At 47.8% G+C, this 26,175-nt stretch overlaps 1 protein-coding gene and 1 long non-coding RNA gene across 2 annotated transcripts in view; one reads left to right on the top strand and one right to left on the bottom strand.

Annotated features, from left to right (window-relative positions):
* Positions 1–2,020, top strand: part of LOC111814999 — an 8,018-nt gene extending 5,998 nt beyond the window's left edge. The window contains exon 2 of the long non-coding RNA XR_002819826.1: positions 1,874–2,020. This is a non-coding gene — a long non-coding RNA (uncharacterized LOC111814999). The remainder of the gene's footprint in view (positions 1–1,873) is intronic.
* The window catches only part of Sorbs1 (sorbin and SH3 domain containing 1), a 261,970-nt gene that overhangs the window by 127,046 nt on the left and 108,749 nt on the right, over positions 1–26,175 (bottom strand). The window contains exons 2-6 of the mRNA XM_023709032.1: positions 25,107–25,160; positions 21,564–21,632; positions 18,376–18,471; positions 15,535–15,663; positions 2,083–2,195 (exon numbers count right to left, since the gene is read on the bottom strand). Of these exons, the coding sequence (XP_023564800.1) occupies positions 2,083–2,195; positions 15,535–15,663; positions 18,376–18,471; positions 21,564–21,632; positions 25,107–25,116 (417 nt within the window). The 5' untranslated portion in view covers positions 25,117–25,160. The remainder of the gene's footprint in view (positions 1–2,082; positions 2,196–15,534; positions 15,664–18,375; positions 18,472–21,563; positions 21,633–25,106; positions 25,161–26,175) is intronic.

The raw sequence follows: 26,175 nt of genomic DNA on the forward strand, positions 1-26,175 counted from the left end.
AATAAATAAATAAAATAAAATAAAATAAAAAATTGAGTGGCAGAGAAGAAAATACCTGATGTAGGATATTTAGCCTTATTAAGAAGCTATGAGCGGTGGCTCACACTTGTAACCCCAGCACTCTGGGAGGCTGAGACAAAAGGATTACAAGCTTGAGCCCAGCCTCAACAACTCGGTAACGTAGGGAGACTATCTGAAACTAAAATATTTTTAAAAGCTGGGGTGGTGGCTGGGGCTGTATCTCAGTGCGATCCCCAGTACCACTAAAACAAATAAAATCATTTCCTTGAGGGCAACATTTGTTAACACGGTGCTCTGGGTGCTCTGAGCACAACGGAGGATGCAACCCAGCTACTGTAAATAAATGTATCCAGAAGGAATGTCTCCTTACTCCTCATGAAAAAGAGGAGCAGTGTTACCTTGGTTCAGGAACGTGTCTGCTTGCAAACAACTTGGTTCCCAAACAGAAGCACTGGGCAAGATTTTGTTTTTGTTTGCAAACTCTGCAGTTGGTGACAAATATGACCACAGCCATCTTGCCCACACAAATGAAACATAGCTGTCTTTCCCAATCATATAACAAATTAAATCCCTAAACCAAGGGACCACTGTATTTACAAAGCCAAAAAGAATGACCGAGTTAGCCTATGAGCTAAGTCAACGATGACGGAAGACAACGTTCCTCTGAATTCATCAGCACCGCTTCCTTATCGGGACAGCGTCAACCGTGTGCACTCCTGAGATGGCCAAGAAGGAAGCAAAGTTGCCACAGGAAGCACATTGGGCTGTTCAAAAGGTTTCAGAAATGGGGAAAGCCAGGCAAGCCATTTATCAGACAAGTAACCTCCCAAGTGCCCGAGCCTAGCAAGCAGAGCAGGAGGTAGGTGCACTCACAGCCCCTGCTTCTAGCAGGGGCTCTGGATGCAAAGGCTGCACGCTGAGAGAGAAGTCGCGGCAGGGCTGGGAAGACCTAGTGGTGCTGCGTAGCGCGCAAGGCGGACCAGCCCCAACCAGCTTGAGAAGACAGAGGTCGGTGGGAAAGAAGGAAGATGTCACCTCTGGCTTGGCTTCACTGCAGGGACCATGGCAATGTTACATCCTAATAGACAGAAGCCAAAGAATCGCTAGAGAAGAGGGGTGGAAACTGGGCAAGATCTGTGGTAATTCCAGGTTGCTAGTGAGCTCTAGGGACACCTTCAGAGGGAAGAGCAAGAAAGAGGACCATAACAAGAATACATTCCTGCAAGGATGAGTACAGTAGATCCCTGACTTACAAATGTTCAGGGCGTGAACTTTCATAGGTGTACTGTCTAAGACTCCCTTTGTCTTATACATTATTATGAACAAATCTGACATACGCACGTTCTCCCAGAACAGAATTCAGAGACTTACTGTAGCACCACTTTCTATAAAAGAAGCCACTTTCCATGGAAGTGACTGCTCCATATAAAAATATTCTGCACAGATCACCTGAACTGTAACCCTGTCCATCCTTTTCATCAAAGTGGCAGTGTACCAAGAGGGAAGGAAGGGAAAACTAGCTAGGAGAAAAGCCTAAGGGAAATCTTCACCACGCCAAGTTGTACACCTTTGGGGTATTTTCTGTTGTAGGGTAGAACTGGGGGATGTATAAATAAGGTGCTCCACATCAACTTCTATCTGTAGGGCTGGGTTCTTGGATTGAGGGTCTGGCCACAGCTACATGATAAGCTGTGAGGATACAGCTGCTTGAACTCTTAGAGCTAAATCTAGAAAATTAATGAAGTAAACACGAGAAGCACTCTTCTCTTGACTATTACATTCTGAAGTGTTTCATAAAAATAATCTCGGACATTTTCCTACTTATTCAATCTAAATGCATTTTCTCTTTCAGAACATTTCCACATGCATATCAGACCTAGTTCCAAAACCCTGGCAGAAACCAGCATCACCTCGTGCCGCATCCTTACAGAGATTTTCTGCAGTCCATTAAAAGCTATCTCCTTGACCATCTGAGCAAGCAGGAAGTCATGTCTAGGTTCAAAAAAATGAGTAGGCAAGTACCGCAAATGGACGCCCACCCTGCCAGCGGGCACAGCCTACCTGGGGCTTGTCGGCTGGAAGGCTGGGGTGCACACTTCTGTAGCCTTTGGCGGCAAGCGAAGAGGGCTGGGCGTTCCCACTGGCATCAGCACTGGAAGAAGGCCTCCACCCATCTAAGAGATTAGGAAAAATAAATAAATAAAACCTTGTCACTCACAGGGAACACGTCCTGGCTCCCCCTAATTCAAGGGTCCCCACTAGAAAACAGGCACAGCAAGAATGAGAGCAAAGCCATACCTGCTGAAGAGTTCTCTGGCTCCAGACCTATGTGTAGGGCAGAAAGAAGAAAACAAAAAAAACCACAACAACAACGAAATAGTTACAATTGCAGCAACAAGCATGAGCTACACAGCAGCATGAAAATGCAGTCCCCTGCTGTCTGACACAAAGTGCCCTCAGTGATGACGGCCTGATTACCATAGGAACCCACTCTAAACCATGATGTGCTCACTGGCACTGACCTTTGAAAACACAAGGCTCACATTCACAGGAATGAAGCAACAATTGTGCCTTGACATTCTCATTTTACAGACAAAAAGGCGATAGAACACTCCAGCCCTACTACCTCTCGTCCCCTTTCCTGAAGCCAGCTGTGGGCAGAGTGACCGCTCGGTGAGAGCAGGCTGGGCTAAGCGCTGGGCCCCGGGGAGGAAACGGCAAGGTCCTCCTGCTGCGCTGTACTGGCCGCCAGAGCCCGATTAAGCCCAGGGGTATCCGCTGTGATAGACGTCGGTTTTGATTTGTTTTCATGGATTTCTTTTTTCCCGTGTCTGCTCTTCTTCCCATTAAATGAGCCAACAAACATTCAAAATCTAATCACCCTTCCTGAGTATTCACTATGCTACCAGGCAGCCTTGCAGCCCTCCAGTCCTCCTAATCACGGCTTGTTGCATTTCAGAGTTCCTAAATCTCTCCTACTTTGACCCACCAGCAGCCTCAAGAATAGAGCCCGTGGTTGTGTGTGCAAGTAACAAGGCAGCCAGACCTCAGTTCAAATCCTGGCTCCACTGCCTCTGGGCGCTGTGATTCTGAGCAAGTTCAAAGCCTCAATTCACCAGGGATAATGAGATACCTGCTTGATTCGTATTGTTTTAAGAACTAAAGGACCTGAGCATGTGAACTGCCTAGCACAGTGCCTGGCAACCTCACAACTGCTTGCCGTTTACCATCATCTTCCGTATCGCCTGTCTCTACAAGGGTGCGTCCTCCATCCGGCCCAGGGCTCCACCACCTTTCCCGCAAAGGTCAGACAACGAATATTCCTGGTTTGGCGAGCTGCCTGGTTTAGCTAGAGACTGAGCATCCCTCAGCTGAAGACATGTAGTGCTCCAAATCTGAAACTGTGAGCGCCAACACGACATCCTAACTTCAAAATTCCACGACTGACCTTACGTGATAGATTGCAGTCGCCAAGCGCACCAAAAATACGGCATAACCTGACCGTGACACTCGGGGATGCAGTTCAGTGACGGAGGGCCTGCCTTGCCTCCACGACAGCTGGGCTCGCTCCTCATCACCACATAAATGAAGCAAACCAATTACCGGAACAAATAATAAGATAATATTTCCATTGTTAAAAAGCTTCCAATACGTATAATGTCTCGGTTACTTTTCTGTCATTGCTGGAAACACCCCAAGTTATGGAAGGAAAGGTGGGGGGGAGTTTCAGTTCATACTCAGTTGGCTCCAAGGGAGAGTGGTATAGCGCACAGGGCGGCAGTCATGGTAGGAGAGAACAGTGAAGCAGCAAGAGCAAAAAGGGAGGAGCAGTGGGAGCGGCTGCATCAGCGAGGCCGGAGCAAGCCGCTCGCTCCCTCCCTCCTTCCCTCCCTCCCTCCCTCCCTGATGCCGCATCCAGGCTGTCCACCCGCCTGCCCGGGTGGGCGGGTGCAGCCCTCACACCCATAATCCCAGCACAGCCCCTGGAAGCCGCCCTATGACTGTGTGAGGCTTTGTCGGGACAACTAGACACAAGCCATAACATACGTGGCATATAAAAAGCATAAATTTCTTCCCGAGGCCTCAGACTTCTTAATATATCCCATTATTTGTAAGCAAATACTTAAAATCTGAAGGGAAAAAAAACTGAAACCCAAAATATTTCTGTCTCAAATACTTTGAATAAGGGACACACAAGCTGTCACAGACTCTGTCATCGCAGAACAAGAGTAAATGAGTAGTCATGGCTATTTTCATGTGTCCTTTTATTTATGGGCCTTAAAATTCAAATTTTATATAATTTTTATATGATACACAATGCCATTCTTCTTTTGCATTTTCTATCATTTTAAAATGTAAAAACCTATTCTTTTTAATTTTTTTTATTTTTTAAAGAGTACAAATGAGAATTAAAACAAAAAATTACAAGTGATGCAGAATTTCATTAACTACTTAAAAGTAATATGAATTTCGCAGTATTTGTTCTAATGCATAGTGTGCTCTTCCAATCAGTTATTCATATTACCAGATATATGTATGCAAAATTGAAAGAAGAAAAAGAAATGTATAGGAAATTAAGAAGACAAAAAACACAAACAATTGAAAAAAGGAGATGAAACAAATTAAAGCAATATCTGTTCCTCTCCATAGGCCAGCAGAAATGCACAGTACAGTTGTCCAAACCTTCCCACTTACACACATAAACCTCTTTCCCCCACTCCCTCTCCTGTCCTCCTCAACTCAGTAACTCTTTTCCTTTTGAATAAGTTCATTCCCTTTTGTGAATATCTATTTTACCCTTCAGATTTTATTTTTTCTCTTTCCAGTTCTCACACTAAGGAGATAATAACATGTTTGCACATGTGGGTCTGATTTATTTCAGTTGAGTATGTTCTCTAGTTGCATCCATTTACCAACAAAAGGCTCAAATTTATCCTGTTTTATAGCTGAATGATATGCCGCTGTGTAAAAATACCACATCTTATTTAACCATTCTTCAGTTGATGTGTATCTGGGTTGTCATATGATTTAGCGATGACAAATTGCACTATTATAAACACAGGTGCACATATATGGCTGTGGTATGAGGTTTTCAGTTCTTCTGGAAAATTACACAGGAGGGGAACAGCTGGCTTGAATGGGCTCTACAATCCAAGCTTTGAAAGCAATCTCCACACTGATTTCCATAGTGGTTGTACCAGCCTGCACTCCCACCAACAGTGCAGAATGGTTCCTTTTTCTCCACAGCCTCTCCAGCATTTGTTGTTGGCTGATTTCTTGATGTTAGTCATTCTTTCTGGGGTGAGATGGGATCTCAGTGTTGTTTTAATTTGTATTTTTCAAATGACCAAAGATGTAAAACATTTTTTTCATCTATTTACTTACCATTTGTATTTTTTCATCTGAGAACTGTATATTCATCTCAGATGCCCATTTTTGGATTGGGTCTTTGAATCTGGGGGGGTCTGATTTTTTTTTTTTAATTCTTTGTATGTTCTAGATAGAAGGCCTTTGTCAGAAGCTATAATTATGGTTGGCTATAATTTGTTCCCAGTTTGTGGGTTTTCTTTTACTCTGCTGATTTGCTTTGAAGTGGAGAAACTTTTCAAAAAGGAGATGCCATTTCTTGATTCTTTGATTTATTTATTCTTTGTATTGTTTTCTTCATCTCCAATGCACTAATTTCTTCTCTAATCTTTATAATTTGCTGCCTTCTTTGGGCTTTGGTCTTGACTTGCTCTTCTTTTTCTAGGAGTTTGAGGTGCAGCATAAGATTATTTACCTGGGCTTGTTCTATTTTCCTAATGTGCGAATTTACTGTTATAATATTCTTCTTAAGACAGCTTTCATTGCATCCCATAGGTTTCTTTAAGTTGTATTTGCACTTTCCTTTGGTTGTAGATATTTTTTAATTTCTTCTTTAATTTCATCTGTGACCCGCTGGCTGTTTAGGAGGCTATTTAATTTCCATGTGTTTATGGTGTTTTTGTAGTTTGTCAGTAATTTCCAGTTTTATTACACTGTCATCAGATGGGACGCATGGGATGACCTCAGTTGCTTTGCATTTACTTAAGGTGCTCTGTGTGCTAGTATGTGGTCTATTTTGGAGAATGTCCCGTGTGCAGCTGAGAAGAATGTGTATTCTGTTGTTGCTGGGTGAACACTCTGTAAAGGTCTACCAAGTCAATTGCTTCACAAATTTGGTTTAGTTCTGTTATTTCTTTGCTGATTTTTTGCCTAGTTGATCTATCTCTTTGTGACAGTGGCATATTAAAGTCCCCATTTGATTTTTCATGTTTCTTAAAAATCTGTCTTAGGTACAAGGGTGCTCCCACACTGGGTGCATATATATTTACAATTATTATCTCTTCCTCTTGCAGTTTTCCCTTAACAAGTATGTAGTGATCTTCTTTATCTCTTTGGATGATTTTTGGTTTGAAGTTGATATTGTCAGCAACCAGCATAGCTACCCCTGCTTTTTTCTGATTTCCTGCAGCATGGAGGATTATTTTCCATCCTTTGACTTTTAGTCTGTGAATTTCCTTTGAGTTAAATGTATTTCTTGTATGCAGCCTATTGTTGGATTTTCTTTCTTAATCCACTCTGTTAGTCTGTTTCTTTTGAATGGTGAATTAAGGCGGTTTATACTGATCGTTATAACTGATACTTATTGACTTATCTTTGTCATGTTAATTTCCTGTTATAGGTTAACTTTTTCCCTCTTTTTAATTACTTGGCCTATTTGGTGGTTCCTTTCTGTTCTTCTTGAAGCTGTGATCACTTCTGTTTCTTTCTACAATATCTGTCAGTACTCTTTGTAGGGTTGGTTTGGTAGCCATGGATTTCAATTGTTCTTTGTCATGGAAGAGTCTTATGTCACCACTAAACTTGAGAGGCAGTTTTGCTGGTTATCAGACTGGAATCAGATTGGAAGTTATTTTCTTTCAGGATCTGAAAGACTTCACTCCAAACTCTTCCTGATTTGATGGTTTCTGTTGAGAAATCTGCCATGATTCTAAGGGGCTTTCCACTGTAGGTGATCTGTTTCTTCTCTCTAGCAGCTTTTTTTTTTTTTTTAAATACATTTAGTACAGGGTCTACAGGGTCTCACTACACAGATCGGACTTGTAATGATCCTCCTGTTTTCAGTCTCCCAAGCATTGGGATTACAGGTTCATGCCACCATGCCCAGTGTCAATCACTGTCGCAGGGTGCCCCAGGGGTGGGGCCAGCACAGTACGCTGGGGATCGAACCCCCATCCCTGCGTCTATCTAGCAGCCTTTAACATTCTATTCTTTTCCTGAATTTCTCAGATCTTGATTATTATGTATGTGTCCAGGTGTAGATTTACTGTGATTATGGCTGTGTGGAGTTCTATATGCCTCACTTATTAGTATGTCAGTTTCATTTCTCATGTTTGGAAAATTTACTGCTAGTACTTCTGTAAATAGTCTTTTTATGTCATCTGTGTTGTCTTGCACTGCTTCAATGACACCTATTATTCTTATATTATTTTTCTTTGTATCATCGTATAGTTGATGAATTGATTTTTCCTGGTTCCTTGTTAGTTTTAAGAGCTCTTTTATTTCATATTCATTAACTGCAATACTGTCTGTGGGGTCGGAAAGTTCACCTTCAGTTTCATTCAAGTGGTTCTCCCAGCCTTCAATGGAGTTCTTGCTTTCTTGGCTACCTGTGTGAATCAGTTGCATGCATTCGAGTTCTTTCCTGTATTGTTCATTCAGTGTTTCCATAATTTTTCTAGTCTCCTTTATTTTTCTATGTCTTCTTTAGCTGTGCTGAACAATTCTTTCACAATTGTTGTCCTTTCTTTTTCTGACCTGAGAGATTATTTCTGATCTTATTTCTTCTATGCATAATGGACTTGTTTCCTTACTTCAGTTGCTACCATTTCAGAGATTTCAGGGGTGTGATTTCCAAGTTCTTGTATGTTGTTATCTCCTCGATTTGTTCTGGATGGGCTACCGGATTCGTATTGCCTTCCTACTCCTGTGTTTTGGCATTTTTCAAGCTCCCAGTAATCACCCAGACAAAGTCCCACAGGCTGCCCAGAGCCCACCAAAGTTCTTAAATGGCTCCAGGAAAGCTCCACACCTGCACAAACAGGCCCACAGATCGCAGCTCTCCTGCATCTCACAAGCTACTCAGAGTCCTCCTCAGTTCTTAAAAGTTTGGAGCAGCCCCAGTAGAGGCTGCACGCCTGTGCATTGGGGGTTAAGGAAGGTCAGGGCCTACCAGAGTCCCGAAGGTTGCCCAGAGTCCTCCAAAGTTCCTAAATGGCACCCCCATTCTCATCTTAGCGACTGTAACAAATGCCTGCATGGGCTGGGCTTAGTCATGGCCAGAGATGCCAATGCCTAATGCAGCCAATCCTTTCCTTCCTCCTCCCCCAACTGCATCTGTGGCCTCACCATTGCAGACACACAAAGGCGGCTTAGACTGCAGCTCTCACGGCCCAGGCCTCGACTGCAAAGTGGGTCTCTCGGGTACTAGAGACAGGCTTTCTCCAGTCAAAGCTCAAGTTGACATGTGCAGACATTTACTAAACACCTTGCACTGCTACACTTTTACACCTATTTAGTACTTACTTTAGTGTGCATGCCAACTCTAGGAGGTAGATAACCATCCTACTCTATGAATGGAAAAGAGGCCAACTGACCCGCCCAAAGCCACACAGTTTCATGCATGAGTGACCAAGTAGTCAGCCCAGATCTCTGGAGTCCAAGGATAGCATCCTGGCCACACCAACAGCTGACATCCACCCCATCAGCCACCAAGCAGAAGTGACATCAGAACCACAGAGAACACTTGTTACAATACACGTCACTGGAATCCAATTCCAGTGTTCCTGACACAGAAAGCAAGAGATGAGGCCTGAGATTGTGCATTTTAAGAAGTTCCCAGGCAACTCACAGTATGCACGTGAGCACAGTATACATTTTGAAAACCACTGAAATAAGCCACAATGAAAAAAAAAAATCCTTATTCTAGAAAACTAATTGTATCTAGCCCCTCAATTCTAAAACCCAATTTTTACGAAGTGACTCAGTTCCATACTGTTCTATTGGCTCGCCTGTCCACAACTGTGCTAGGCCCTTACCCACCATGCTCAGCTGCTTCTCTTCCCCTCACAAGCACGAAGCTGAGGAATGTGAAGGCCTTGTGTTTTGCTCACGTGACTGCCTCGTACTGGCTTCTATAACCAGAGGCAAGTTTGCTAACCACACACACACACACACACACACACACACACACATTTCTTTCCTCATCTATACAATACAATCCTTAGCCCAAATCATTCTCATGGGACTGCTAAACTACCAGAGATTGGGTGACCACATTTAACGTCCATTGATGCTTCCCTGCAGATGCCTGGCCCAGAGAAACTCTCACAGCCGGCAGAACCTCGAACACAGGCGATACACTGTGCCGCCCTCTTCCCCACCCTTCCCTTATCCCTGCCATCTTCTTTCCTAAGTCGCCATTTCAGGTCTCACTTTTTCACATTCTTCAAATGTATTCAGTTTGTGCAGACACTACACGTCAACAGCTCTGGGTGAAGGGCCACTCCATGCAAGGCGTAACCTCTCCACTAAACTGGGGACAGACACATTATTTTGCCCATTTTTTGGCTCCAGCTGGGTTGGTTCTATCCAAGTGGTGCTGTGCAATAAATGTGTCATGGAAAGTTGAGCTATGACTGTCCTTCCAACCCTCGAGGCATTCTACAGGGTGATCATTTTGGCATCTGATTACCTTGTGTGTCTTTACCCTCTGTCTAATGAACTACAAATCCTCATCAAATGACCTCGGAGTTCATCTGTGAAGTGGACACAGATGTCCTGAGTCATGAGGAACAGGTGGAAGTACATGGAATGACATGTGTTTTGTAAAACTGGAATCTAAAGCACAAGGGGAAAAAATCCCTACAGACATGAACTAGAATCACCAACTCAAGAACGTATCTTCAGGGATTGACTCAATTTTGCTTCACATTCCAAATGTTTACAATTTTCCCATGACGATCCTGCCCAGAAAAGGCAGCTTCTAGGAACTGTTTGGCGGGCTTTGTCTGTTGAAAGAGCTGCACGCTCGATGTCTCAGCACCCTCTGCCTGGCACCCTCTTGCGGAACCTGAAGGCTGACAGCAGCCCACGGCCAACTGTGCCGAGGATGCTGGATGAAGTCATGCACTCAGAATCATCAATTGTTTATGATCATCAATTATTAACTCCTGATTGAAAAGACTGTCAGAATGCTTCCTTCATTGAATGTTACCTTACAGCTCCCAAGGTGGGAGAGCCGGGAAGCCTTGGGAAGCTGGCTTATCAGAATGCTTTGCAGCCCTCAAGAGAAACAGCTATTTTGCATTATATTTACCTTATCTGGCCTGTCTTTCCTTCCATCTGCTCTTTATTTACAATCTTTTCTGGCCTGTGGCTATAAACCGCCTCTTGTTTTCCTTCTAACTAGCTGCGACATTTTCTGTGCTGTCTTCGTTTGGGCTTCTTCTGATGTCTTGTTTCTGCCTATCAGTCATTCTCGGGATGGCGAGACGCTTTCCACTGAGTCGGTCTTCACGTGCTCTCAGGAAGCACGCCCAAGGAATGGATGGCGGGTGTTAGAAGCAGGCGGTGTTCCAAATCTTAGTGGGTTTATAGCTCATTTAAACTGCATATTAGAAAATTTAAATTTACCCAAAAGGGGCCTGGCTTTTCCCTCTGCCTCTAGGAAGTAAGCACTAAGCCCTTTGGCTATATCACCCCTGATAGGAAGATCTTTGTCCAGGGACTGCAGTCACACTCATATTGTGGTTTGGGATGAGTGTTTTGAGAAAACAAGAGCTTCACTTCCTGATGAGGACTAAGATGGGCAGCAGAGCAGCCTGTGTCCTGGAGACACTGGACACAAAGGCACAAGCCTCCTGACTGGCAACCCTGGGAGCATCCTTTCAGATGCTGGATATGCTGAGAAATAATGCGCCCTGACTCCTTACGGGGAGGCCCATGGGGAGCTGTAGTGCCTCCTCCAAATTCGTGCTACGCCTCTTCTCTGTTGGATGATTCCCATCCCCACCCTTCCCTAGAGTGAACCACAGCTGTCAGGGTAACACCTTGCAGAGAGTTATTAGAGACCTTCAAGCGTTATCCTTGACCAGAATCCCCAGAACTTGTAGTTGTCGGAAGTGATGGTGCCCTCTGGTGGGGGCTTTTCCTCTAGCATATCAGTTGGCCCTAAGATTTGATTTGGGACAAGGGAGTCCTGATAATTGGGTCAAGGGTCAAGGAATCAGTGTCAAGTTTTCCATGACTTTTGATACAGCCAATCTGGACAGCAAACATGACAGTCTAGAGAGGAAATGGGTTGTCATAGGCCCAAGAAGTCTTAAGCCAAAAGCTAACTGTGCAGTAAAGAATCAGGCAATGAAGACTGGGGCCAACAGACACAGAATTAAATCAAAACACAGGAAAGGATGTATGAAAGCCCAGTCTTCAAGCTACGCCAGACTGGAACTTGGTACTGCACCCACTATCAACTCAGGTTCCTTCTCCCCTCTTGAGCAAAGGAGGCTGGAGACCTCGCTCTGACACTAAACGGTCAACACGCAGATGTGGTGGCAGGTAATGGGACCAGGAAACAAGCACAAGGTGTTTAGGCTTCTCCCCACAACAGGGAATTAGCACTAAGGTTGCTGGCGCTCTTTTCAGATGGCAATAATCTAAAACTGAGGGTCCACAGAGCAGCACAGTGGGTAGGAAACTATGACCTAGGACCTGCGCTGTAGCTGTCACTTGAAAGCAGATGTCTAGGAAGTGGGCTTACACTGGGCATTTCTGAGGGCCGGCAAGATAGCTCAGTAGACTGAAGCACCTGCTTAGGCAAGCTTAGGCAAGCACATGGACCGGGGTTCAACCCATGGCACCATGTGCAGCACCAGCCCCGCCCCCAAGGCTGCCCGAGCTGGTCAGAGTCTAGGCATGGTGGCGCGTGCCTATAATCCCAGCAATGGGGAGGCTGAAGACAGGAGGCTCACTATGAGTCCGAGTTGTGTAGTGAGGCCCTATAACAACCAAATACAATAAAAATAAAAAATAAAAATAAATTTAAAAATAAATAAGCTGGGCATCTCCTAGGGCTCTCCACCTTTCACTCCACCTCAGAAGAAAATTCTATTTGCCTAAAATTCACTTAGGCAGATGGCTCCCAAATCCGTACCTGGGACTCCAAATTTCCAAAGGTACCTCTCACTGGCCAAGCAATTCACAATGCCTAAATAGGAACATTCCTTTCGACTCCTTTTACATATTCCCCGTCTTTATGAAGGCCACAGTTATCCTCCTGGAAAACCAGGGAAGACACTTCCTGGTTGGCATGGCGTCTTTTCTCTCCTTGAGCCCTGTCATCTCATCCAGTTCCACCCGTCACCCAACTCTACAATCTTGAATTGATCTGCAGTCAATGTCACTCATATTTGCGCCAAATTGATTTTCAGCTTCCCAAGGTCAAGGAGCACGTGGGACATTTAGACTTGGACGGCATCTCTCCCATGTCCCTGTACTTTATATGGGCTTCAAAATCCCTGGTACTTACAGCCAGCAGGCAGGGCAGGGCACCACAAACCCTTGCTAGACGCTTCTTCTGCCACAGACCGCCTCCCGCCCTCCCCTCAGCACCTAGAAGCACTCTTTTCTTTAATAAATTTATTTATTTATTTATTTATTTATTTATGTATTTGGTACGGGTTCTTACTATGTATCTCTGACTCGCAGTGACCCTCCTGTCGCGGCCTCCCAAGCCCTGGGATTACAGGAGTGCACCACCACGCCCAGTCTCCGTGGCCAGCTTGGCATGCAGTACTGGAGATCAAACCCGGGTCTTCGTGCTTGCCAGGCAGGCGCTTACGCCACTGAGCTCTCTCCCCAGCCTCCTTGCTCCTTTTTTCTTTCTCCTCCTTTCTCTCCATTTCTCACCACAATCCCCAGTGAGTTGCTCAGCCCGTGGCACACAGATGTTGAACGAATGCATGTTCACTTAAATTAATTTCAACTTACCAGAGGAAAATAATTTACTGTAAGATAAATACACTGATAGCTAATCTTCCAATTTACATATTTTTAAACAACTTGGTAAAGACTTGAAGAAACGAGTTTGAACCAAATTTCTTTTCCTTTTTTTTTTTTTTTTTATGTATTTAGTACAGGGTCTCACTACAGAGACTGGACTAGTAGTGATCCTCCTGTTTTCAGCCTCCCAAATGCTGGGATTATGGGTGCGCGCCACCACGCCCAGTTTCAGTCAACTTCTCAGCGCGTCTGGGGGACGGGCCTGCACGAGTGTGGTGCCAGGGATCAAACCTGAGTCCCTGTGTCTGCCTAAGCAGCTGCTTTAATCCACTGAGCTATCTGGCCAGCCCTGAACCAAATTTTTTTTTCACTAAAATTACTTGTTAGAAAGATTTGGTGAGGGCTGGAGGGATAGCTCAGTGGTCTAAGCACCTGGCTGGCAAGCACAAGGACCCAGGTTCAATCCCTGCTGCAGCATGCCCTGCTGGCCCCAGAACCGCTGGGCACATCATGTGCCCCCAAGCCGGGTGTGGTGATGCATGCCTGTAATCCTAGTGCTGGGGAGACTGAGACAGGAGAATCAATAAAAACAAATCCAAGCTGTACACCAAGACCCTGTACCGAGTAATTAAATAAACAGGTTTTTAAACAATTGGTGGAAAGGGTTTGACAAAATCTCCTCACCAAAATTACTTGGTAGGAAGCCCATAAGCCTCAGAGCCATTCTAGGACAAGAGGGCGAGTCCTTGCAGAGGCCTCAAATTCGCTGGAGCTCCGCAGCGCACGGGGGAGCAGCAGCTGCAGGCCACAGCAGCACACGCTGTGACACTAGAGGGAGCTCCGGGCCCCTCCTCTGCCACATCCCTTCACAGCCTGAGGACTGGCTGGGTTAGGCAGCGGCTTTTCTTCTGCCCCTGGGATTTCCAGCTGGGAGCTGTGTCTTCCTACACTCAGAGAAGCCTGGTTAGGTGAGCTTTGAAAAGAAGCCACTTTGCCCTTTCTCCTCAGCCCCAGTATTCCAGAGAAGAAAAAACTGCAACAGGTCAGGAATGGACTGTGGGCTCATCAGCTGCTTAGGGTCTGTAAACTTCCCTGGGTCTGTAAACGAAGCCCTCTATAGGTGCCAACATTGCTGGTAAGTTAACACTAAACTGACCTTGTCCTGGGGCCCCTGCTTCAGGAACAAGAAGGCGGGTCTCCAGGACACCGGGCACTGACCTCTGCGTCCTACACAATCCTGCTTTGCTACCCACAGCCCTCCCACTGTGCCGGCAGGTCTGCACGCCCCACTTTCTCTCCTCTCTGACTCCAATGGAGCAGTCAGCCCTTCAGTTCATTTTCTCTCATTTTCTTCCTTATCTCCCTTAGAATCCTCAAATACGGTCTGCCAGGAACTTGTCAGGAATGCCCACCATCAGATCACCCCCCAGGCCTGCAAGCAGGAATAACAAATCCTCAGCCTCTGGCTGGGGCCCAGTAACCTGCCTTTTCACTCCAGGTGAGTGTGAGGAGAAAGAGCATGGAATCCTTTGTACCACAGGGTGGGCGGAGCTGCCCACCCCCGACTAAGGGCACCTGTGCACTCCCAGTCAGCACTACCTCCTTCAGGAATACGCCAGACCTGGAAAGCCCTCTCCAGAGAGGTCAAAGAAACCCCAATCTAACCTAAGAACAGCCCCTAGCATCTAACAGTTGGTTCTAGGCCTAGTGTAAAATGCTCCCCATCTTCCTTTGCACACTAATCCCAGGTGACAGGTACACTGAGCAACCCGCTCTGTAGACGAGATCCTTGGTGCTGAGGAAAAGTACAATGAATTGCACGAGGCGGTAGAGCAAGACATGGACACAGATCTACACACTCCAAATCCCCAGGTCTAAGCCTGCACGGCACGTTGTAGACGCTCAGGCTTCTCACGCCAAGGTCAGGGTGGGCGGGGGGTCCCACGGGCTGCTTTGGTCTCTCTCAGCTGCGCCAACTTTACCACTGCTCTCCCCATCCTGTTCCCTCCGCTGTGTTCGCCACCACAGGCCTGCGCACCGCTGGCTCTTCTTTCCAAGCTGTTCTGCCTCCCTGTCCACTTAGCTCAAAAGAAAGATGAGCTCAGAGAAGCCAAACACAGAGGGCATCTCGCCCTGTGCCCCCCCACCTCCCCGGCCCAAGGCCACCTCTGCCTCCCGAATTTAGTCTTCAGAGCACAGGCTGGTGTAAAGCCAAAGTGCTAATAAAGTGAGGGTCACTGCTGTGCCTTCACCAAAAGCAAGTGTCTACCCATCAGCCCAGAGCCACTACTAACAACCGAAGAAACAACTTTCCCAGAGGCCGTTGAGGAACTCGGGTGGCAGAAGAATTCAAAACCACCTAAACGAAAGCAGGGTGATCTTCCCATACACCCCAAATTCCATCGCGCAGTCTCAGGGGTTGCGCACCTGGCTTGCGTTCATGCTCCGGGGTTTCCTGAGGGCTCACAGGGCTCCTGGTTGGGGCATCCCTGTAGGTGGATGAGGCCCGGAGAGTCACTGCTCCTTTTCCAGTGCAGATTTTTGTAGGATCCATATCTGAAAAGAAAATACCCAAAAGAAAAGATTGAATTCAAGACTCTAGAAGAAACAGGTTATTTAGCAAATCGTTACAGCAGGGAAGATGAGATGAATTTGATGAGAGCTACCGGGCGTCCTCAAAGGCTCGCGGCCCATGGAATCAATCTGTGGGTGGTGGAGGGGGAAAGCGAAACCATTCCCAGAGGCTTGTGAGGCACCACGAGATTAGGGGCAAGGAGGTGACGGCGAGTCCCGAGTGAACGGATGAGTTGCTGCATCAGCTGCAAATGCCTCAAGAGGAAAGCAGGCCAGTGTCTTTTATTAAATGAGGTTTAGGTTGGTAAGCAGACTTCAGACTTCCGGTCAATTAGTAAGTTATGTTTCAAGAAAGAGTTCATCAAAGTTCTCTCAAGCTTCCAAACTCTGTCTCATCCTAGAGCAAACCAGCAACGCAAGGAGTCAGAGGGATGTTCTGAGGAGGATCACTTTGTTGCAGTTCTTCAGAGAGAAAAAAGAAAGCAAACCTCCTCGCCTCTGCAAGAGCTCTGAGGAGAAGGGACAGAAGGCTACGCAGCCTCGCACTGCAAAGGGAATGAAGAAAATCGCAGCGAGGAAGATGAGCGAAAAGGCTCAGCCCCTGGCAGTGCTATTCAGTGACCGTCCCCAGAGCAGCCCTTCACAGGGCTTTGAGCTCCCTGACAGGTTACCAGGGTCTAATCTCTGAGAATTCCCCTTGAGGAGGATGCAACAGTACAGGGTCTCCTTGTCCAAGCGAGACACACCCCAAGACCACACAGTACTGATCCTGGTATGTGCATCCCTGTGCCCTGAACACACGGGCCTCAGGTAAAGCCTAATTTATAAACTAGGTAGAGTAAGAGATTAACAACTATAATAATAAAATGAAATAACAACACTATATAAAAGTTATTTAAAACTTCAGAATTGTTTCTTTCTCTTTTTTTGTATTTAGGACAGGGTGTACAGGGTCTACAGGGTCTCACTGCATAGATCGGGCTCGTGGTGATCCTCCTGTTTACAGCCTGCCAAGTGCTGGGATCACAGGCGCGCACCACCATGGCCAGTCTCAACTGCTGTCTCAGCGTGCCCCAGGGATGGGGCAGGCCCAGGGATCAAACTCTTAGCACCTGCATATGCCTAGGCAGGTGCTTTAATCCACTGAGCTATTTGACCGGCGCTTTAGAATTGTTTTATTTCTGAAATGTTTCCTTTAATATTTTTGGACCATGGCTGAGCACGGGTAACGGACAACAGAAAATGAAACTGCAGCTAAGGAGACTACTGTAAGTGTCAAAAGATCTGGACACCCATCCACCAGGAAAATCAAAAATGAAACAGCAGGAAACCAGTCCCAACCACAGTATTCTAGAAGACACACGTGTAGCTGAGCTAAGCTCGATTCCATGCTTATTTGGGGTCTTTCCCCCCCCCCTCATTATTCACAGCCCAGATCCTTGACCCAAAATTACCACCATTAAGATTATGGGTAGAGGGCCAGCCAAAAAACTCCATGAATTAAAGCGCCTGCAAGCAGGCGCAGGGGCCAGGATTCATTCCCCAGGCCTGTGTGCCGGCCCCGCCCGCAGGACCCGCTGAGGCGGCAACTGAGTGGTGGTGCACCCCTGTAATCCCAGCTCTTGGGAGGCTGTAAACAGGAGGATCACTGAGTCTGATCTAGTAGTGAGACCATGAACACCCTGTAGACCCTTCCCTAAAATACAGAAAAAAAAAAAAAAAAAGATTACAGGTAGAAGCCAGCATGGGCACTCAGATAGGACGTGGGTTCAGAGTCCATTCCGATTCCTGTCTGAGGCCAGCAGGCAGCACAGCTGCTTTTCGCCTCGCTTTCCACCCCAGCAGGCAACAACTCAGAACCACCCCTGGTGCCGCAGAAGAGGCCAGATATGCCTGCCAGCCTCCTCGTGGAAAAGACAGCACAAACCCCACTACCAGGGGCTGTGCAAGAAGCCGCCCCCAGATGTCTGACGTGTCCGCCCTGTGCAAGGGTAACTGAGGTCACAGCTACGGGGAACAACTGATCCATGCTCATTCCCAATGGGGAAGGGACAAAGCAGCAAACCCATAGCCCTTCCATAGATTCCTGAACACAACCAGATTTACCCAGCTTCGCAAGCGTCACAGGAGAAAGTGCAGTCTAGACCCCACTGTGCCGCTCTGCACAGCAGAAGCTCTGAGCCACAGCTGACACCTGAACCGTATCCCTGCACCTGCCGGGAGAGGCGGAAAGCGCAACAGGGGAGCCAGGGCTGGGGCGGTGACGCTCTGGGGACCCACAGCTCAGGGTTCCTGCTGAGGCGGCTGCTTCGCAGTCTGCCCAGTGCGAAGATTCCCTGTGAGGCCAGGGTGATTCTTGGGGACGCCTGAAGCTTCACTAAAGTACTGGGAGCTGCAAGCTTCTAGAGAGAGCCTGTGCGGCCACACAGGCCCACCCCAGAGAGAACACTCAGCCGCTGGCCTGGCCCTCTGCCTCAGAGGCAGCCCAAAGCCACTGCCCGCTCACCGGCTCCCAGGAACACGTGCACACAGTCACATACACCACAGAGAAGAAAGGAAACAAGCTGCGGGAAAGAGAGAACACCTCCCAGTCATGCAAGGATTAAGCCTCACAGTAAGTGTTAGAAGCAAAGAAGAAAGGAAACCATGCATGATCTGACAATAAAAGGAAAGAAACCAACCAAGGCAAGGTACCTGGAGGGAGGACCAGGCCCGAAGCATTTTTCACTGTCTTCACAGGAATTATTTTAACAGCAGAAATAGAGCGTGCACGGCAAGGGCTGACAGTTGCTGAAAACACAAAAAGGTAAATGGTGCATCTGGAAAGAACACTTGGGAGACATTCGTGCCTCTGAGGAACCAAGTAGGGACAGGGGAGGAGCCGTCCTACTTGAAAAGAACAACACAAAGGAATAACATGCTCTCTCTCTCTTTAGAGTTCTGGGCCAAGACACCAGAAACCTTCCTCCAAGCACCCCAAACACAGTTGGTCAGTGTCTGTTGGTGCCTCCTGCCACACCAGGGCTTGCCAACGCTCTGAACAAAGAGGCGCACAGAGACGCAGATGGTCTGGCAGATAGAGCCCGGGGAGCGTAACCGGGGGCCCTGGGTGCGTGCGGACCACCCCCCTGCAGCAGGGGCTCTGAGGAGGGCCGATGGCCAGAGGCCCGAGGTGAGTGAGAGAAGCAAAGGGACAAGCTCACGAGTCGCCTGGTCCCTTCAGCTGTCACAGCTGCTTCCCCCGAATCCTAACTTCTGGGGTCCCAAGGCCCACTCTGACAGTCATTGCCCTCTAGCCCCAAACAAGTCAAAGACTCCATCTGTTGAGGAGCAGATGGTCTTATTTAAACCCACCATTTCCAGGGAAAGAGGTGCCAAGTGTCCAAGTGCATACGTAAGACTCCAGGCAGTGCCCGGACTGGACGCTGACATCCAGCAAGCACAAAGCAGGATCCCCGCCCGGGACCAGGGAAGGCTGCTCTCCCCGAGACCAAGGTGTCTGTGCCTATCTGCTGCAGGACTCCGGGGTCAACACCATCCAGCCTCAAATCTCGACACCAGGCACAAGCCAAGCCTTCCTTGTCTTTCTCTTAAAAGGCACAAATAAAGATGGCGGCCCTTGTTCACCTGTGCCAAAGCCATTCCCAGTGCGGCCCACAGCCCTCAGGGCCCCACCGCCATGGAGTAACAAGGGCTAAGAGTGCTGGGGGAGGGACCGCCGCTGCTACATCAGCGCCACACTGGTGAGATTGCTAGCAGGAGGCTCCTGGCAGGAGCAAGGGATCTCCCGGCCAATCACATGCTGCTCCATAAGTCACATGCCAGTCGTACTGCAGGTGGCTGTCAACAACCATCATGGTGATCCTGATGGTGACTAATAATAAATATAATGATTAATGATATCCATGATGATTCTGCACATATTAAGAAACAAACAAACTTCCCCAGCAATCGTGCAGCTGCATCTTGTAATCTCCAGGGCCACTGGCTGCATAGGAGGCTTTTTGTTTCCTTTCTTTTCTTTTTGAAGGAGAATAAAAAATAGCAAAAAAAATAAAAAAGGAAAAAAGAAAAAGAAAAGAAACATGACAGAATTTCACTAAACAAAATGATAGGAATTCAACAATGGTTTTTATATTGCTTATTGTTGTCTATAAATTAGTTGTTCAGATTACCAGATATAAGCATGCAAAAGTGGCAAAAAAAAAAAAGTTAAAAAGAAAACAATTTAAACATTAACTGTTCACAGGAAGAAGCAAGAGGTGTGGCCAACTGCTCCAGGTCACTCCGTTTCTAAGCTGAGAGGCTGAGACTGCTCAGCTCGTTGGCTCGTTAGCTCTAAGCTCGTTGGCTCCTGGCCTGGTGAACACCTCACGGTGTTCAGCCTACACCTGCCTCACGTCCAGCCCAAAATCCACCCGAGGACAGCGTGGACTCCACCTCTCCGCCACCCTCCTCCCACTGCCCTGAGCCTCTGGTGTACAGAGACCACAGGGGCACAGGTGACCAGCCTACAGCAAATCGTGCCCCAGCCCTCCATGTTCTTCAGGGACGCCTAAACATGCATCTGCAGCCCCCCACAGGTATGGCCCCATGGTACTCCCTAAGGGAAACTCAGCCAAGATGGTCCAAGACCCAACAAAGCAGAAATGCTCCTCACCATGAGAGAAGAAGGGCGGCTGGGCAGGGAGGCAGGGGCCATGGGACAGTGGCAGGATACCTCCTGCCCCAGGGAGCCCACCCCCAAGTCACCCACTCCCACGCCCGCATGTCCTCCTGCTCTCTGCACCTTCTCTCCCGAGCTGCTCCCTTCTGAATTCACACTTTCCCTGTCTCAAAAGGACTGCCTGGCCACATCAGGTGGGACCAACACAGGCCAATCACAGCAAACGCTCTGCAGCTATTGTTGAAGAGATACTGCACTTCAGCTTCAATGCCCCATGCCAGGATTTCCGCCCTTCCTCTCTGTACCGTAAGATGCAGCTGGGCGAACACTCACAGAGGCCCTGGGACCCAGGATGGGAAGCGGGAATACACACTGCAGAAGAGCGAGCACCCCCATTCTGGCTAAGAACTTATACCTTCAAAGTCAGAAGACCTCCCAAAACAGAGGTCTCCGCTTGTGAGAAGCACAGCCAGGGCTGGAGCTGTACCTCTTTTCTCCAACTCCAGCGCCCGCCACCCCACACTGCAAAAATGGAGCTGGGCACTCCGCTTCTAGCCTGTGTAGGCAGCCAAGTGAGTGCACCAGGAAGCTCTCGGCCTCCAGCCAGCGTATCATCATCTGCTTCACAATTAAAATTGTCCTAAGACACTTACAACTGAAAACAGAGGAGCAGGCCTGTGGCTCAGCGGGCAAGCATGGCCCTAGCATGTACGAGGCCTTCGAGTTAACTCCAGCACACCAAAACGACAGTATATCCTGAAAATACGCGAGAATGGGCGTGGAACTGACAGCTCAGGAATGATTTCTTTTAAAGATTTGGGCTCTTGCCTCAGAGAGCAGTGACTGTCCCTAATGATTACAAGGGCAGGTAAAATGGCAGGGACGAGGGATTTCAGGCGGATGAAATCCTGAAATCCCACTTGTGCCAGGCGGGACAGGTGCCAGGGCCCAGGCAGTTGTTCTGTCATTCATAGTAGCCTTGTGAGCTAGGGACAGCTTTTCAGCTCCCGGCGGGGAAAGGCAGCCTCACACCTATGAGCGGCAACAATATGCCCCAGGTCTCAGGAAGTCATAGCTAGGACTGAGTGTCCAGTTCACGGCCTGCTTAGGAGAGCGATGCTCTCCTGGGGCAGCTGGGGTGGCCCCAGCCCAACACACTCCGCCCTTCCAGAAACACTTCTCGGCACCAGGCCAGGCTTCTCCTGAAGAGCCTTACCTTTGTCCTGTCCATTGCTGCCGGGTGCCAAGCCATTCACAGCAGCCCTAGAAGCGCCAACGTCACATTCTGAAAGAAGAACGAAGAGCACAATCTGGTTAGCACACTTCCCCAGTGTCCACTGTGTGGCATGAGGTACTGGAGACAGTCAAGAGACCAAAGGATCCTGCCCTTCCTGTCCCTGCGTGGCTCTGTCCCCCAACTGCAGCCCACACACAGCCCTCCCTTCAGCCTTCCCAGGCTTACAATGACTCCCTGGGGTATCTTGGAAGAGTTCCAAGAAAGCCACATGAGAGCTATTGGGGATGGGATGCGTATGGAGGTGATAGAAATCTTCTTGCCTCATTGCCTTGTTGACACTTAAAAACTCTCCCTAACTTCCTCATAATGGCATCTTCTGTCTGCCCACGCAAAGGCCATTTCAGGGGTTCCCCTCTGCACCCAGAGTCCGGTGGGTCACACAGCTCAGGCAGAAAGCTCAGGGTCCCTGGCACTTTTTCTTACCCACATGTCAAAGTCATTCTGTCCTCTCCAAGAAGTGTCTTTGGATGCTGCTCCTCCTTACCACTTCAAATGTGGCCTGATGCCATTGTCCCAGAGATGTCAAGGCTTTCGGACTACTCCTCCTTCTGCTTCTTTTCAGTCCATTCTCTCCCCAACCCTCACCTGCACCCTAAGAGCATCTTGGAGACCCTCACCTAGCTACAGCACTCCCTGAACTAGAGCCGCAGGGAAAGACCAGGCAGAAACACAGCGGGCCTCCGCAGCACGCTTCTCTAAGCCTTCTTCCTTTACGTATATGGCATTTCACTTTGGATTTGAAAATTAAAACTGAAGGATTCGATCTGAGAATTTAATCATGTCAAACACTGTTTTCAAGGGGGCAAAATGTATTCCAAGTCCCTAACAGTACAGAAATGATGGTTTGGAACATAATTTTTTTGTAACTAGGATGACCAGCATCTTGACATACGAGTACAATTAAATTAACAATTTATATTCTTGATCATCAAAAACAAACCAACCCAACCAAAAGCCCAGGGGGCCACCTCCAGGGGACAGAGGCTAACCAACTTGCTCTCGGCCCAAGGCTCTGCCCATCAGCATGAGCCCCTTCCAGTTCCATCCTCCTCTCTCCTGAGTGTATCAGAGACTTCTGAGCCCCGTGCAAGAATGCCCTCTCCCCTTCTCTAACTTCAGGAAAATCCTGCACATCCAGTGGCTCGCTTGGCTTTGTATCAGCTGAGATTCCCTGAGTTTTTCTCAGCTGCAGACCACACTGCCCCAAAATAAATGGAGGAAAGCCACAGAAAACAGGTGGACCCTGTCACCCTGGGATGCACGGCCAGTGTGCTTAGAGGAACTTACAACATAAATAATAATCACTATAATCATAACTACTGTTTACCTGGAGGGAGAGGTTAGAAGCTACTATTCTAGAGCCAGCAAGACAGCTCAGTGGACTAAGCGCCTGCTTAAGCAAGCACAGGGACCAGGGTTCGATACCCAGTACCACATGCTGCACTAGCTCCACCCCTGGGACGTACTAAGCCAGCCACCAAGTCCGGGCATGGTGGCATGCACCTGTAATCCCAGTGCTGGGGAGGTTGAAAACAGAAGGATCAATATGAGTCTGAGCTACGTAGTGAGAACCTGTACAAAACAATTTTTAAAAAAACACATTGTTCTAGACAAAAGAAAAATGATTCTCAAAAAGGTGGCCAGGCCTACCCCAGATAACGATCTTGGGATGTGAACTGGCCCAGCTCATTGCTTATCTTCTCTTCCATAACTGGAATAAACACTTTGGTTTCCTGGTTCGTTCTATGTTCTGTTTACCTCGGCGCTGGGCCTGAAGCCCCGTCTCAAACCCCAGTAACACCTCAGGCTGAGACTAAGCCACTCCGAGGAGGCTCCTCACAGTAAGCCACCCACAGGTTAAATGCCTGACATAGGCCACCTGGCCAGGCCAGCTGGCTGCTGCCTGTGCCACCCCAGGGCAGGGCGTCCGCCCCGCCCCATCCAGCCTGCCCCACCCAGACCCTGGCTGTGGCCCATCCATCACCTGCCTCCACCTGCAGAGGAAGCCTCGTTTTCTTGGATGTCAAATCCCGCCTGAGCCCTCATATGGGGAGAGGGGAAAGGTCTGGGCTAGTGGGAAAGCTAGGAATCAAAAAAGAAAAAACACACGACCCGTCCCCCACCCCTTCCTTGGTTCCCCTTCGTCACATCCTGTTGGCACTGTCCACCCTGTCTTGGGCATCCCTGAGTCCTACCTCCAGCTCAGGCCCATGTTCTTCCTTTCATCTTTTTTTTTTTTTTCTTTTTTTTTTGGTCTTTTTAATTAACCATAACAACCAACCTGAAAGAAATTCTTTTTAAAAAAGTGTTTTAAAATCAATAAACCCAACAGCACAAACTTAAGCCTCTACCGAAGTGTGTCGCGCTCAGCAGCGGTGTCTTCTGCCTTCGCACTACACACTACCTCAGCGACCCAGGCAGGTTCGGCGGCCTCATCTACACACTGGGGGCAGTAAGCCAAGCCTGCCTTCGTGGGTTTGCAGCACATAACAAAATCATCAAGTACAGCATTTCCCTCAGCGACTGCCAGCCGAGGCAAGAAGTGAAGTTAAAGGGAACACATTATTGGGCTGGGGAGAGAGCTTGGCAGTTCAAGGGCTCGCAAGCGCAAGGACCTGAGCTTGATCCCAGTACTGCATGCCGTGCTGGGCCCAGAAGCAGGCGTGGGGGCACACGCCTCTAATCCCAGTTCTGTAGAGGCTGAGATAGGAAGATCACTATGAGTCTGAGCTGCACAGCGAGTATCTAAATAAATAAATATTTTTTAAAGGAATACATTATGTTCGTGCTGTAATTTCCATAAATGGTACAAGCAATAGCTTCCCATGTACTTCCTGTCTGCCCAGTGACCACTTTTAGTACTAGTGTAACGACATTCTAACAAGCACACACAGTCTACACACTCACCACAGACGCACATGGGGTGATGTTTTGTTTCCTTCAAGTTCAGCTAGAATCTCCCAGATGGAGGGAGGACAAGGGAGTCAGGGCTGTGGACTCCTCCCAGGCAACAGGGCCTTCTAAGAGAGGCCTGGGAGTCCCCTGGGCACCGCCACACCCCCATTCTTCATCAGTCCCACCCTTCCTCCTCACGCCCTTACTATTAAGCAGCAATACTATCTTAGCCTAATCCCACTATTGGTAGAGCAAGAAACTTTAGTTGTAGAGCAAAAGTTAAAACTTAAGTAAACAAACAGGCCCCCGCCTATTTTACATAACAAAAGGCAAAAGGCAAAAAACCCCAGCAGAACACAGTACAGCTCTTGACAGACAGTAAGTACTCAAAAAAATCATTAACAATGTAGGTGGCAATGCTGACTTAGGACAAAGGCCACTGGCACTCACCCAGGATGCAAAAATAAAAAATAAAATGCTGGCAGGGCCCTTAGAGTATGTGGAAAACCTTCGTAAACAGGTGGATTTATAGTTTTGCCAAGAAAGGAAGGATGTAAAATGACTTACCAGAGCTCATGGTGGTAACAAGACAAGCTTTCTGCAACTGGACTCTGAATTACTCTGCAGAAAAACAAACATCACACAAGAGAATTAATGAATGGCTCCTCCAACCCGAGTCCCTGCACCATGCCTCGCACCACTCCCCTCCACTGTGCCCTTCTGCCTGGTGCCAGCCAGCAGGACGCAAGCGCCTGACTTCTAAGTCCAAACCAACCCCCCTTCTCGAAGGTGCACGGTCAGGTATTTTGTCCCAGCAAATAGGAAAGTGATCAAGACACACACTGAAAGAATTAGGGAGAAAGAGGCACCAAGATGCCTCTCCGAGGATTGCCTTCCAGACGCTGACAGACACCGCAACACGGAAGAGGAGAAGGCCAGAAGTGGATCTCCTGGGCCCAGCAAGAACTTGAAGCATGAATTCAAGCTCATGACGAGAGTGAAGAGGGAAACTTCAATGAAGAGAAAGGAGGTACCCAGCAGCGCCTTCTCCCTAAGACAGGACTCACCGCACCACAAGAAAAGCTCCAACCCGGGCCACTGAAAATACGGTGGCGCAGCTCAAACAGGCAGCAACCTTTCAGCCCAACAAACTGAAGACACAGGGTCTAGAAACAGAGTCAAAACCCAAAAAACAGCTACACCCAAAAGATATCTGTGAGAAGTAGTCATTTCCTAAGGGTTCTAAACACTAGTAATAAAGCAATTCATCATAGACAATTTATAAGCATCACCCAAGGAATAAAACTGAATGAATGAATGAATGAATGAATGAATGAATGAATGAAGAAAAGGAGAGGGCACTTAAACAAGATGCAACCGCAGACATCCACCTCTCCAAAGACAAACCCAGGGGCAATGAGATGAGACAATCCAAAAGCCCCCCACCTGGCCTCTCTGAAGTGCTAACAGCAAAGAAATTAAATGAGGCTCCAGAAAAAAATCAAATTAGAAATAATTTCTCAGACAACTGCAGAGATGGTGTCCACAATGAAAACCATATTCAGTGACTCTACAACAGAAGGAGGAGGAGGAGAAGGGGGAGGAGGAGGAGGGAGGGAGAGGAGGGGGACGAGGG

Source organism: Octodon degus, unplaced genomic scaffold, assembly GCF_000260255.1.
Source record: "Octodon degus isolate 3935 unplaced genomic scaffold, OctDeg1.0 scaffold00010, whole genome shotgun sequence".
In the NCBI taxonomy this organism is placed as follows: domain Eukaryota; kingdom Metazoa; phylum Chordata; class Mammalia; order Rodentia; family Octodontidae; genus Octodon; species Octodon degus.